Source organism: Hemicordylus capensis, chromosome 10 (genome assembly GCF_027244095.1).
Source record: "Hemicordylus capensis ecotype Gifberg chromosome 10, rHemCap1.1.pri, whole genome shotgun sequence".
NCBI classification, from domain to species: domain Eukaryota; kingdom Metazoa; phylum Chordata; class Lepidosauria; order Squamata; family Cordylidae; genus Hemicordylus; species Hemicordylus capensis.
This window is the reverse complement of record NC_069666.1, coordinates 7,830,324-7,844,807: the sequence shown is the minus strand read 5'-3', so window position 1 is coordinate 7,844,807 and position 14,484 is coordinate 7,830,324. Positions and strand designations below refer to the sequence as shown.

Below are 14,484 nucleotides of genomic sequence, written 5' to 3'. Positions count from 1 at the left end.
GAGGACACAACAAGCAAAAAAGTTTTGCTTTTGCCATCCAGCAAAAAGAGCAAACTGCGGGGTTTTCGTTGTGCCTTCTAATTTTGGATTAAGTGGGCCTCTGTAGATTGACATTCCACAGACGTAGGTATTCTCGCTGCCATCTGGGATGCTGTCGTGAGAAAGAGGCTCACCCTTTGCCGTCTCCCGCAGCCCCATCTCCCAGAACAAAAATAGGACATTTTGCTATATATAGAGAGAGCGTGATACCAATGGTATTCTAATTCATTATTTATACCTTGCTATACATGGAGCCCTTTATGCAGGTCAAATATAGCCCATTTAAACTGGTATCTTTCCCTCAGAGAGCTAGCTAGCTATCAAGATCCCAGCCAGTTTTGATGGGAGCAGGAAAAAATTGCATTTGGATCTTGAAGCTGATAAGCTGGCTGAATAAAGCTTACTTCATGCAAACAGCAAAAGAGATGCTAAACATCTCCTGGACTCTACCATTTCAAACTGCAGGTGAGAAATTACATGATTGAATCCATGGTGGAAAGAATCTCCAGTGCATCTAAATTAACTCATTGGGGGAAAGGCTAAGGTAGAAGAATTCCCTCTGACATACTAAGCCTCTTCACACGAGCATCTAAACCTGGGTAATCTGCCTCTAACCCAGGCTTGCATGTTTGTTTGAACCAGGGCCAAATCCCCAGCCCTAGCAGTCAGAATCTCACTGATTCAGGACCCTGGTTAGCTCCCAGTGGAGCAAGTATCTGAGGCTGGCTAGAAGGCAGCTCAGAGCAACCGCTAAGGATGTCGCACCAGTGGGTGATCTAGAAACAAATGTGAGCTGCCCTTCCATCAGGGTGCTGCCTTCAGCTCGAGTTCTGAGGAAAGTAACTGCAACTTCAAGGTGCCATGCCCACTTTCTCAGGCATTGGCTCTGGTGGGAATGGAGAGCCTCCTGCTAGGCCTGGTTGTAGGGCGGTACTAGTGGAATGTCCATCGCCATAGAGGGTTCCAAAAAGAAGGGTAGGGCTACTTCCTCAAGTGAAGCAAAAGCCAGCAACCTTGGCTCCTGTTGGATACTGCCTCCTTTTATGACAGTCTCCAGTAAGGCAGGTATTTCCAGCACCTCTCTGGGCATGATTCTAGTCTTCCCCATCCTCTGAGTCCTCCAAGACTTAACAATTAAGCGTCCTGGAACTGGCAAAAGAGCTATGCTTTGGAGGATGTTAGAAATCAGAGCCATATGTTCCCTTGAATTTTCATCTCCCCACTCCCTGCTTCCTTTCCACTTCAGAACCTGAGGTGTTTCAAGTGTGTTGTGATGTGGGAGCCCTGTATCAAACTCTGTGTGTTCCACTCCTCAGTAGATGAAAAGAAGCATTTAACTTAAACTAGTATGTAAGCTTGCACATTTTCCTGGGGATTAGGTGGTATTTAGCACACAGGTAAGCCTTTTGCTGATCAGAGCTTAAGGTCTCATCCTATTGTGCTTCAAGGATAAGCTAATGCTTGACAGTGTCTTGAAATCCTCCTTATGGAGGGGTAATTCAGATGTATTTAACATAACTCATTGAACACCTTTGTTGATGTTTCGTAATATACTGTATTTACCCAAATCCAAGACTAGTCCCCCTCCCCTCCAAGTTATTTGATGTTAGAAATCAGGGGACCATCTTAAATTCAGAGTCCAGTTCCTTTGGGTAAATACAGGGGTGTGCAGAACCAGTTCTATTCAAACCTGGTTTATTCTATTCAAACTTGAACCTGGTTCAAGTCCGAACCAGTCGAACCGGACCGGTCTGGTTCGGACTTAAACTGAACCAAATCCCCCAAAAGGTGCTCTGGTTCGAGTCTGAGCCAAACTGTCCCTGTTTATAATGGATCTGGTTTGGCAGTTCGAGGGGGCATCTTATAAAGGAGAATCCAGTGAGGATTCCCCTTTACAAGCAATTTATTTTGTTTGTTTTTATTGTTAAATTTATATACCGCCTTTCATTAAAGCAATCTCAAGGCGGTTTACAGCAAAAAAATTTTTTAAAACAAGATGGTAAAAAAGACACAATTAAAATATTAAGTGGGGAAAAACCCTGTCTACCTTTAAAAAAAATCCTAATGGGGCAATGAGAAGACACCTGTTGTAGGAGCTGGCAGCACAGTGGTGCTGGTGGTGCGGCTTCTCTGGCTCGGGCCTGGGGCTGCAGCGTGGTCTGGTTCTGGCCTCTGTGCTGGTCACACAAATAGCCTAGAACTTGGCCACACTGGAACCCTGGTTCCAGTCTGAACTTGAACCGAACCACCAGAATCAGTTCCGTGCATAACCTTATTTAACCTATATTTTTAAGGGGGTAATTTTAAATACAGAGTTGGCTTCTATTTGGGTAAATACGTTATATTTTATTTAGTCCATACAAATCATGCACTGAAATAAGGAAGTGACTTGCCTAGGGAGCAAGAGGTTGCCTGTTCGAATCCCCACTGGTATGTTTCCCAGACTATGGGAAACACCTGTATCGGGCAGCAGCGATACAGGAAGATGCTGAAAGGCATCATCTCCTACTGTGTGGGAGATGGCAATGGTCAACCCCTCCTTTATTCTACCCAAGAAAACCACATGGCTCTGTGCTTGCCAGGAGTTGACACCGACTCAACGGCACAATTTTAATACAATGCATCTGGATCTCAAATCGAATCATAGTCATAATCTATAAGCCATACCCAGAAACCTGTTTTACAGTATGTCAGCCATGGTGTATCTGCATTAGAATTTTTTGTTGGTTCTATACCAGCTGAATTGTCCTGTCTTCTACGCCTGTGCAAATATTCAACTCCAAACAGCTGAAGCCACCTAATCCGCCCACCCACCCCCTCAAGTCCTGTGCAGAGGCAAGCATTTCCAATGTGCATCTCCACACAGGACCCGAATCCCTCACTGACTCCCTAATCATCCCGAGGGCCCCCTTAAAAAAGCACAGGTCAACTCTAGAGAGTTGTGGCTGATGTGCCTCCACTGTTCTCCAAGCCTCTCTCTAGGAAAATTACTGGCCTGGATTCTAAAGGCAACTTTAGATTCCATGGGGGCGGCGGGGGGGGGGATCTGCTCCCCCAGGACAAGCTTGTGGTGACCTACATCAGGGTCAGAAAGTGCTGATCTGGCGGTTGGTGGCTCAGCATCACTGAATCCCCCGATGTCAGTTGAGGATTCTGTTTGTTGTGAGCTTGGCTGCCAACTCTCCCTGGGGCTTGTACTGTTCTGCCCTTTGCGTTGCGTTCCTGGTGCCACTTCTAACAGATAGCACCACTAAATCATTCCAGGCATCCTCAGTGGTGAGGACTGTGTCAAGTTCTCTTCACATCAGGCTTTAGCTTGCAGTGCTCATGGCTAAATGGAAAGCTGGATTTCTTTCCTCTGCTGTGTACAAGCAAAGGATCACTTGGAGGCATTTCTCGTGTATAGCCAGGATTCTAACTGGGCGTTAACTTAAAGAAATTATTTGAAGATGTTGAGCCTTTCAAGCCAAGAATTCTCCCCTCCATGCACCCAGCAAAAGCAGAGAGGATAGTGCCTGCTACAAAAGTGTAGGAATCCGGTGGCGGTATGGGTGCAACCTGCCAGCAGCGGTCCCTAGGTGCCCTAGCCACACACCCTGCATCTGACATCAGATGCATGGGGCGTGGCCATATACGGAAATGGGGCCATGCGACCTGATTTGTGAGACACTTCAGCCAGTGCTAGCTTCCCAGCTTGGCTGGCAACACATCTCTCTGCCTTTTGAGGCAGGAAAAGGTGCTCCTAGCCAGGCTGGAAACCCAGCATTGGCTGAAGCACCTTGCGAACAGAGCCAAGCATCCCCTGCATCGTGTGTCAGACACAGGGGGTGTGCCTTGATTGGATGTACCGGATCCACAGGGAGACTGGGTTCTCTGGACCTGTCAACACAACGGTGGCTCTGCCCCTGGCCTGCTAGTCTTCTCTTCTAGCCACACTCCTGATACTGACACGGCCACACTCCCACAGCAGCCCTTGCTTGACTTTCATGAAAAAGGACCAGTGCCTTCGCTCACCGTGAAATAACTTTGGATAATCTGAATTCCTGCTCTAGAATTCTGCTCTGGAATAATGGGGTAGGTCATTATTACCCCTTTCTCTTGAAAATTAAACACCGTTGCTGTGGTGTGGCAGGGGCATGAACAACATGCATGGTTCTGCTGCCCACGTTTACTGTGAAACATTTCCTTAGGAAAGGACTTAGAAAAGACTGCTGGGTCTGCAGGCATAGAGCAATATTCTAGATTCTCAATACTCAACTCAAAGTAACCAAAGGGCTAATGTTCTAACCAGCCACTCAATTTTCACCTTCAGAACTTCAGAAGATGTGTGATCATTGTGTCCAGGTGATGAGAAAGGGAAACTATATGAAAACTGGGGTGGTTGTGTTCCATTTTCAACCACAAGTGACGTGTGCGCGCGTGTGCACGTGCGCATGTGCACACACACAAACACACGCAAGTGGGCTAGCCAAAGGTTTTGTGGGCTAGCATCTTCTTTGAACTTGTTTGAAAAGCTTGACTCAAAGAGGATTAATAGTGATGGGAGCAACATTTGATCTGGAGATATTTGGAAGATGAACATTCCTAGATTGAAACGCCTCGCTCCAGAATGGCCTAGACCCCTTGGAATTCAGGCCCATATTCTGATGGCGTTTGCATTTGCTGTGAACTGGTTCTCCCTTTGAGTTGAACCGCCACGCTTTTTGCAAGCAAAAACTTTAGGAAGGAGGAGGGGTTTGCTGGTAAAAGAGAGGGCTTGCTGAGGTCAGAAAAGGCCTTTTCAGTTTCTCTGTTACTGGAAAATATGTTCCTGAGCATGCTTGGGGTATCATTTCCAGCTAGGGAGCATGGGATTTGTAGTTTCCCCTACTTGTGGCAGGATATTGCCACAAAGGAGCATAATACATGCAATTTCTATTCGCTTCCCATTCAGTTCGAGAGTCCAAGGGGAGCTACAAATCTTATGCTCCCTGTCAGGAAGCTATGCTTTTGAGCATGCCTCTGGAACATCATTTCCAGCTAAGGAGAAGCCAGAAAGGCTGGTCTTCTTATGGATGAATCCTCGCTGCTCTCAGTCTTCCCCTTTCTAAGAAGTGAGGGTTTTGTGTTTGAAAAGGCAGTGGGGGACTGGCTGGGATGGGGAATGTGCCTAACCTCCCCTTACTAGCTCTGCTTAGTGCTTGCAAATATTTGAGGAATAGAATTTTTAAGATAGCATATGCAAAAGAACGAAGGGAAATCAAAGAGAGCAAAGGGTGGTTCACCCATCACTAGATATTGGTGGAAATCTCCCCTTGCTTAGAAATCTGCACCTTCCATTTGGACCAGGGCCTTTTGCTAGGGATGTGCACAAAACCGGTTTGCCTGGTCCCATTTGAGTCCGAACTGGACCAGGCAAGATTGGTTTTGGCACCCCCGAATGAGGGACCCAGTTCAGTTCAAATTTGAACAGGTTCGGGCCCGGTTTGGTTTTTGAAAAGGTGGACTTACTGCTGCTGAGGGTTTCGGTGGCCTGGGGGAGTACTGCTGCGGCTGCAGGGGTCTCAGGTGGTTCCTCCTCCTTCCCCCACCGGCCTCCCCCTGCTGGCCACCCCCACTCTTCTATGGTCCTACAGGCCGTTTCAGGGCCGTTTCAACCCTCTGAGAGGGTACAGTGACCTCTGCACGGTACTGTGTCTTTCTTGGTGCAGGGAGGGCGTCGATGTTGGAGACAGGGCCTTTTCGGTTGTGGTGCCTGAAATATGGAATAGCCTCTTAACAACACTTGTCCTCCATCACAGTCTCCTTACAGAAGGGCAATAAGGGCATGAATATTGTTATTGGAAACTGATGTTTTAATGGCTTTGTGACTGTTAGTTGCCCTGAATTCTCTGTAGAAAAGCAGAATTAATACACAATAGTAATTATATCCTTTCTTTCATTTTTATCCCATCTTCTTTTCAAACAGTTCAGATGACATACGTGGTCTTTCGCTTTGTCTCTCACCCTAAGCTACCTCACGGGGTTGTTGTAAAGATATAGGAAAGTGTTTGTGTCTGAGTAGGGATTTGAACCCAGGTCTCTTGGATCCAAGACTAACACTCCACTCCCTGTTTCATTCTGCAACATGCCAATTTGTTTGGATTTCTCTTTTGCATTTCTCTTTGCATGCCTATCTAGCTCAAGTTGACTGCAAGAGTCAAGTTGGGAAGAACCTGCAAAAATTGTAGGGCAGAGATGCCCTGTGAAGTGTGTATGTCTTATGTTGATGATGTAGTCCTGTAATCATGCCAGTAACCATGTTGCCTCTTTTCCCTACAGGCATTTCGGATAGCATTGTCACATGTAAGTATCTGTTTGCCTGTTTTTTCTCTCTCCTACGAGGCCCATCACCCCAAATTTTGTGCATGCTGGGTGGGAGAGGGAGATTTTTATCCTGCTCTTCCTCCAAGGAGGAAACTCATTGGCTATTCTTATCCTTACAACAACCCTGAGAGGTAGGCTAAGCTGGCTTGGAGTCATCCAGTGAGTTTCATGGCTGAGTGGGGATTTGAACCTGGGTCTACCCGGTCCCAGACCAACATTCTAACCACTACACCACTCTGGTCCCAGCTGAACATGGTAGAATTGGATGAGTGTAGGAAAGGGATGGTATATCAAGGATGAATGCAGAGAGATAAGGGGAAAAGACAATCAAGAGTTCTGAAAGCATGTCCAAGGGATGTTAAAAATAATTGATATACAGTTGTTTAATTTGGAACCTCTTCATTTTCCCCTGGATCGCAAAATGATTCTTTCTTCTTTGCTCCTTTTGGTTTCAGTTGAGTTCAGTCCGAGTCCTACTCCTCTGATCACAGTGACGCATAAGCCAGAGGAAGATACATTTGGGGTAAGAATGGTGGGGGAAGTGGCTTCATGCATGCATATTCTGAGATTTGTTTCTGGAGGCCCTAAGGACTGCTGTTCACCCAAGTCACTCCCATTCTGCTTCAGTCTTTCCCTGCCAAAGCGGATGCGTGTACACTTGCAAAGGTGAAGACTTCTGAAGATTCTGGTGGTGTGGGTATGTAGCAGCTGAACCTCTTGAGTTGCAAATAGTGTGGACTCTGGTAGGGTGAGGAGAAGTTGAATACAAAAAGCCATACTGGATTTGATGTGGGAGTTCGGTGATCAGAATCCAGGCATCTTTTCTTTTTCCAAAATGTAGCCATGAGCACAATTTGAGAGACAGGGACCACTAACTCTCTCCTCCAAATTGCCCCCTGAACCTGCTTTTTAAATGGTACTTGTAACTCTTCGCCTCTACAATTAGTAGCAGTGTCTGGGAATTGGTGAAGGGACAAAGGGCCGGACCTTCCTTCCACTTGTTATAGGGAACATAGGAAGCTGCCTTATAGGCCATTGGTTCATCTAGCTCAGTATTGTCACCACCAGTGTTCCCTCTAATATGAATTCCCAGATGTTGTTGACTACAACTCCCATAATCCCCAAGCAAAAGCCATTGCAGCTGGGGATTCTGGGAGTTGTAATCAACACCTGGGAATCCCTGTTAGAGGGAACTGTGGTCACCACCACCAACAACAACAACAACAACACTCTCTGTCCTCTTTCATCTTGCAAATTCCTCCTCGAAAAGCATTTTTTCTGTGAAGTCTTTTGCTAGTTTTCATCCTCACTTGTGATACAGATGAAGAGCAGCTTTTGTATGTTCATCAGTATCAAGTGGTGAAGATTGCCCTGGATTGTACCACTTCAGACCTCCAGAGGTGGTGGAGAATTGCATGCCTGAATGTGCTCTATGTGGGTGGGGGAATCCCTTGCATAATAAAATATAACATGCCAGGGAGAAAGCTAAGCCCACCCTTTCTCTCAGCCATGCTGGTTCACTGTGTACAAGGCCCATTTCTGTAGGGGAACATTGCAAAATGCGACCCACTCTTCTGTCCCCTCCCCTAACCTGCTGCCTGTAGCCAGAAAGGAATTTCACAAAATGTCGAGGCAGATTTGAGAGAAATGCAACATGTATGCATAATAGCATGAGGATAATCCAAGGCTAGATGAGGCACCAGCCTGGAAGGAACAAAACATCTCTTTATTTTATGTGAGATGTATTTCATTTTTTTAAAAGAAGGGGTTTTACAAGCAAACAAGTTGTGTGAAGCAGAATGAATATTTTCTCCAATGTGGAGGGAAGAACCCCCGAGAGAAAGCTGTCTGTGCACTGAAAAGGCAGGCATAAATATTCTGTCAATATGTTCAGAAGGAGCGTTTGGTGCCTCCAGCAAAGCTTTCTCTTTGGAAGCAGGCCTGCCTCCTCTCTCCTCTCATTAGCCTTTTTTCTCTTGCTTCAGCTGTGGGTTCACACACACACACACACACACACACACACACACACACACACACACACACACACACACCCTCCCCCACTCCCAAGCATTTTCATGGAGAAAGGGCTGCTCTTTCTGAATCATGCTGCGTCTCCTGAATGTCATAAGAACATAGGAAGATGCCTCTTACCGAGTCAGACCGTTGGTCCATCTAGATCAGTATTGTTGTCTACACAGACTGGCAGTGGCTTTTCCAAGGCTGCAGGCAGGAGCCTCTCTCAGCCGTTTAAGGAGATGCCTGGGAGAGAACTTGGAACCTTCTGCATGGAAGCAGGCATGCTCTTTCCAGAGCGGCCCCATCCCCTAAGGGGAAGATCTTACAGTGCTCACACATGTAGTCTCCCATTCATATGCAGACAGGGGAAGACCCTGCTTAGCAAAGGGGACAATTCATGCTCACTACCACAAGACCAGGAACATAGGAAGCTGCTTTCTACCGAGCCAGACCCTTGGTCCATCCAGCTCAGCATTGTCTACACAGACTGGCAGCGGCTTCTCCAAGGTTGCAGGCAGGTGTCTCTCTCAGCCCTATCTTGGAGATGTTGCCAGGGAGGGAACTTGGAACCTCTTGCATGCACTGCAGGAGGTGCTCCTCCATCCGCTCTCCTAAGGGGAATATCTTACAGTGTAGTCTCCTATTCAAATGCAAACCAGGGTGGACCCTGCTTAGCAAAGGGGACAATTCAGGGGGGTGGGCAGGCTGAGGGTGGGGTGAGTTCAGGGCTGGACTGGGGGCACTGAGAGGGTGTGTGGAGGGGGCCGGGCAGCTGGCGTGGGGAGAGCCCAGCAAGCGCAGCAGGGCGCACCAGGTGAGGGTGCAGCGGGAAAATGCCCTGCTGCTCAGTGGGCCAGTCTGAGCACCTAGTCAACCAGTCATATGGAGATGAGGAGGGAGTGATGTGCCTGATATCCCTCCCCTCCTGAAGAGGGAGCCAACAGTGTACCATGCAAGGGTGTCAGAGAGGCGGGAGGGTTCTGTGTACCCCATGTACCCGCTATGAGATTTCAAAGTACCACTGGCTGAAAGCCCCTGGTCTAACTTAACACGAGCCTGTTCCAGTCATTATAAAACTCCACCGCTGTAGCTGTGTACAAAGTCCCCTTAAGTAGTGCAGCGTGGAAATGCTTGACAAACAAGCAGAAGGTTGCCGGTTCGAATCCCCGCCTGTATGATATTGGGGCGCAGTGATATAGGAAGATGCCGAAAGGCATCATCTCATCGTGCGCAGGAGGAGCCTATGGTAAACTCCTCCTAATATCTGCCCTTCACAAGCCTCAGGAGGGGAAGTACATGCCAACATGTTTGCAAGGATTCCCAAGGAACTGACTTGCAGGGAAAGTGTTTACAGATGTAGGGATGTACAATAAAACAAAGCTCTCTGGAGCAGAAATCCCTCAAACTGTGAGCCACGAGAGAACAACTAGCTTTCCGTGAGAAATCAAGTAACTAAAATCAAAAAGAGAATTAGTGTCTCCTGTGAGCCCAAAGTACCCATCCCCAGAGGAGCCTGCCTGCTGCACCCTTGCATGGTTTATTGTTCTGGTCTTGTCTCCTTGCAAAGAACCTTTCCTGGGATAGGTCTGCTGCATCTCTGGATCAGCCATGAACTGGATTACTTTCCATACCGAAATGCAACAGAATGGATGGAACTAAGAGACACCCCAGGACAATGCCTGACATCCAGACTAAATTACTCCTGAGTAGTCCTATTGAAGTCACCTAATGGTGCAGCAAGGAAATAACTTGCCTAGCGAGCAAGAGGTTGCCAGTTTGAATCCCCGCTGGTATGTTTCCTAGACTATGGGAAACACTTATAATGGGCAGCAGCGATATAGGAAGATGCTGAAAGGCATTGTCTCATAGTGTGAGGAAGGAGGCAATTTTAAGCCCCTCCTGTATTCTACCAAAGAAAATCACAGGGACTTGTGGGCCCCAGGAGTAGAAATCCACTTGATGGCACACTTTACTTAGCTGTGTACAGCAGTGTGAAGGTGGAGGAAGTCCCACCCTATTGCATCAATCAACAGCACGCCCAGCTGCTCACATGTACAGCAAGGCTTGTCTGAATCGGGAGGAGCTCTAAGCATGATGGGCTTCCATGCTTTTGGGGCTGCATCAGTCCAGCCTTACAATGACGGAAGCACCCCCAATCACAGCTAGGGCTCTTCTTGCTTCAGGCAAGCCGTGCTGTAAGTGGCTTAATTAGTCCATTTATATCCTCTTCCTCCAAGGGGCCCAGAATGATGTACAACAAACCTGTGTGGTGAGTTAGACTGGGAGATAAGTGACTGGGTCAGAGTCACCTAGCGAGCTTAATAGCTGAATGGGGATTTGAACTCAGGTCTCCCCAGTCCTAATCCAACATTCTAACCACTACACCACACTGGCTTCAATATTGATATTATTCAGTGCATGCCGTTCTTAATGCTGCAAACTGAAATGTAGCTCATGCATTGTAAAGAACAATACTGTATAAATCTCTGACATCCAGGGTTTCCTTTATAGGTTTCCATAGCTGTCGGACTTGCGGCCTTTGCCTGTGTCCTCCTGGTGGTCCTCTTTATTATGATCAACAAGTATGGTCGGCGGTCAAAGTTTGGAATGAAAGGTATGTGCCAATTTCCCTCCAAGAAATGCTACGCTGGGAGAGATATGGGAGCATTATTTCCACACCCTCTTTGTGTCTAAGGTGGGATTTGTTTCTGGATTTGCAAGTGTGCTCTCAGTGTTGGCAATATTAAGATATGTTGAAAAGAGGAATGCATAATGTTGGTTGGACCTAAAATGGGGATCTCTCTTGAGCATTGTGTTTTGATCTAAGCAGAGACTCCACAATCGATGAATGACTTGCGTTCAAGCCTAACTGTGGATTTGTTCATTATGTCCTTTTTGGTGGGCTTCAGTTGTTGATGTTGCTTGGTTGTGAACAAAATGATTTGCCTTGGCAAAGTGAAAATGTGAGTGACTTCATTCTTGTAAGCTATTACGATACATTGCCACTATTTGAAAATGGAAATGTGGGTGATTCTGTTCTTGAAGCCTGATGATGTATGATATGAAGAACCAATGGCAAAAGTTGTATAAGGTGTGATCTTTGGATCAAGGGCTGTGCTGAATTGAGCTCCTAGACTGCTGATCACTAGGCCTTCTCTAGGAATATTGGGGTTTGGGTCGAATGTTTTGAGGAATGCTGCCTCTTTTGTCCTAGTTCTTATGGTGTTTATGTCCAAACTGGGAGCATTAAAAAAAAAAAAAGTTTCGCCTCTTCCAGTGTTCATGCCTTCAGCATTCTGTTGATGAATACATGGTCTTTGGGTTTCCATGAACTTACTACCAATGCTGGACAGGCACTCAGGCTTCGCTGATGAATGCTGAGCTGTATCTTGAGATTGGTGCCTTACTCAAAACTGAGAAAGGCTTTTCTTGAATGGGGGAAGTTTGCATTTGCTGCACTAGATTCACAGTCTGCTCTCATTGCTGACAAAAAGTCTTTCTAGAACAGTAGAGGGTTGTTCTCACGACCCTTTAGAGCTTCCAGACAGGGTAGGAGAGCTGTGAGTGCTCCTGTTCAGCAGTTGTGTGTTTGCAAAGATTAAGGTCGGAGGAGGGGAGAATGATCGTATGGGAGCTGGGTAGGATGGCTTTTTGTCCACCCTTGTTAAAATGCTGGGGACAGAATGGAGTTTGGGCACACTCATCCCACCCAGCTCCTGGTTCCTAAGCGACCATGCTCCCCTCTTCCCCCATCCTCCTGCCTTGGACGTTGGGTTCACACAACTGCCTGTCCAGAGTGTAAATGGCTGTTCTGCCTTGGCTGGGTTCTTGTTTAGGGTTATAAGCATAGCCCTTGTGAGAACAGCCAAGTGTCAGGGTTACTGTGATATCTACTTAGTGTGACCAGTTAGCAATCGGTACACACACACACACACACACACACACACACACACACACACACACTTATATCCTGTTCTTCCTCCAAGGAGCCCATAACTTATGGTTATGTTTATCCCCACCACCACCCTGTGAGGTAGGTTAGGCTGAGAGATATGTGACTGGCCAAGAGTCACCCAGAGAGTTTCATGGTGGAATGGTGATTTAAACTTGGGGCTCTCCAGTCCTAATCCAACACTCTAACCACTACAGCACACTGTACAACACCACACTGGCTCTTGTACTTCCTTATCTTAAGCATGACCTCTGTGCACATGTACACATCTATGCCCACATGCAGAGTCATTAATCAGAACCTTGAATGACTATCAAAGTCCCCCAGAAGGTGAGAGATCTGTCAGTGTAGTACACAATCTCCTTTTGATATGTGGGCAGTATTCAGAAGGAATGTGTCTTTTAACAAGGAAAAACTGTTCTCTCTTTGATAAGTTGTAGTTTCCATCACTTCTCTCATAAATCATAGACATAAATGTCCCTCTGCAGAGTTAATTCTTTTTTCTTCTTTAGGGTTTTTTTTTTATTGGTAAGGCTGTTAAGTAGAATCTGCAGTACATGAATGTTCCCAGACGTAGGGCGGCTGCTTCCTTGTTCTCTGATTTATCTAGTCAATAGCTCTATATAAGCACCCAGAATGAGTAGAACCTTTCTATTTATCTGTACAGTTATTTCTGCCTATGCAGACTCCAGCACCGTATGATTGGGACCCATATCCACAAAAGCAGATGCGCCCCGCGCTGCCCCAAACAAACAAACAAACAAACAAAAAGTATATGACGTGCATAATTTCTTAAATTGTTGCAAGTGTCATCCACTGTTTGGTTTAACTGAGCAGTGTTACTCATTCTCAGTATTGCGTTGATGCCCCTTTAAATCATTGGTTGGTTTAATTGTGCAACGTCTTGCATATTGATTTGCCAAGCTGAGTCAGCAAACAATGATGCTCCGTCCTCTGCAGGCAGCCGAAGGATGGCAAAGTAGTGTATTATACAGGAAACTGTGACTGCCTGCAGACAGGCTATTCGCCAGGAATGCATGCCAGATGCCACCAATTCTAAAAGATCCTCACTGGCTCCTAGCTTGTTTCAGACACATACAAAGCTCTGTTTTTAACCTATAACAGTTTAAACAGCCAGGGACCCAGGAAGCCAGGAGACAGCCTTTCCTCATATGAATGAATTATAAATTCTTATTCCTATATTGAAGATGGGGGAGTGAGTTGGTGAGGGGATGGCTTACTTAAAGCCACCTCCCCATATTTACCCAATGTGAAGGGGATTCTGAATTGAAGGCACCCCCCCGCTTAAAAGTAGAGGTTAAATTCTGTTCCTTACTCAAAGGGAACAGAACTCAGAATTTAAGATGACCTCCCCATTTCTAATATCAAAAAACTTGGATATTCTTCAGGTAATACAGTAATAAATCCATGAGAGAAGCAAGATTCGAACTGGAGACTGTATCCTGTTCCAGGCAGGAGGTGCTGGTTTCCAGGAGGCTGAGGTCAGCAGTGGAAGGGCACTGTTTCAGTGGAAGCTGACAGTGGAGCAGGATCAAGGTCAGCTCAGCTGAGCTCCCAGTGCAAGATCAGGATTTATGAATAAATTAAAAAGCACTGATCTCGGTGCAGATGGGGGACCCCACTCCTTAATTCCCTCTGTTGTGAAAGTGGTCCATTTATTCCTACCTTCTGTTTCCTGTCCTTCAACTAGTTACCAAACCTCCATTGAACCTGTCCCCTTTATCCCATGACTGCTAAGTTTTCTCAAGAACTTTTGGTGGGGAACTTTGTCAAAATATTTTGGAAGTCCAGGTATACTATGTCAACCGGATCACCTTTATCCACATGCCTGTTGACACAAAGAACTCCAAAAGGTTAGTGAGGCAAGACTTGCCCTTGCAGAAGCCATTAAGGATGTGCAAACAGGTTCAATGGTTCGGGGTCAAACCGAACCCTCCCTGAGGGTTCAGGGGGTTGGCAAATTTCTTGTTTAAATTTAATTTTTAATCTATCTTTAGCTCCCTTGTGGGGCTTCCTTAGGCTGTGGGGAGGGGTCCACAAAGGTTCCTCCTCTTCCCGGCTTGCCTCAGACATCACCTCCTCCAGCTGAACTGGCTAGTTCTTTGGCCCAT

At 46.5% G+C, this 14,484-nt stretch overlaps 1 protein-coding gene across 10 annotated transcripts in view; it reads left to right on the top strand.

Annotated features, from left to right (window-relative positions):
• Positions 1–14,484, top strand: part of NTRK3 (neurotrophic receptor tyrosine kinase 3) — a 364,980-nt gene that overhangs the window by 138,778 nt on the left and 211,718 nt on the right. For all 10 annotated transcript variants that reach the window (XM_053272596.1, XM_053272592.1, XM_053272593.1 and 7 more), the window contains exons 9-11: positions 6,340–6,363; positions 6,840–6,907; positions 10,912–11,014. In XM_053272596.1, the coding sequence (XP_053128571.1) occupies positions 6,340–6,363; positions 6,840–6,907; positions 10,912–11,014 (195 nt within the window). The remainder of the gene's footprint in view (positions 1–6,339; positions 6,364–6,839; positions 6,908–10,911; positions 11,015–14,484) is intronic.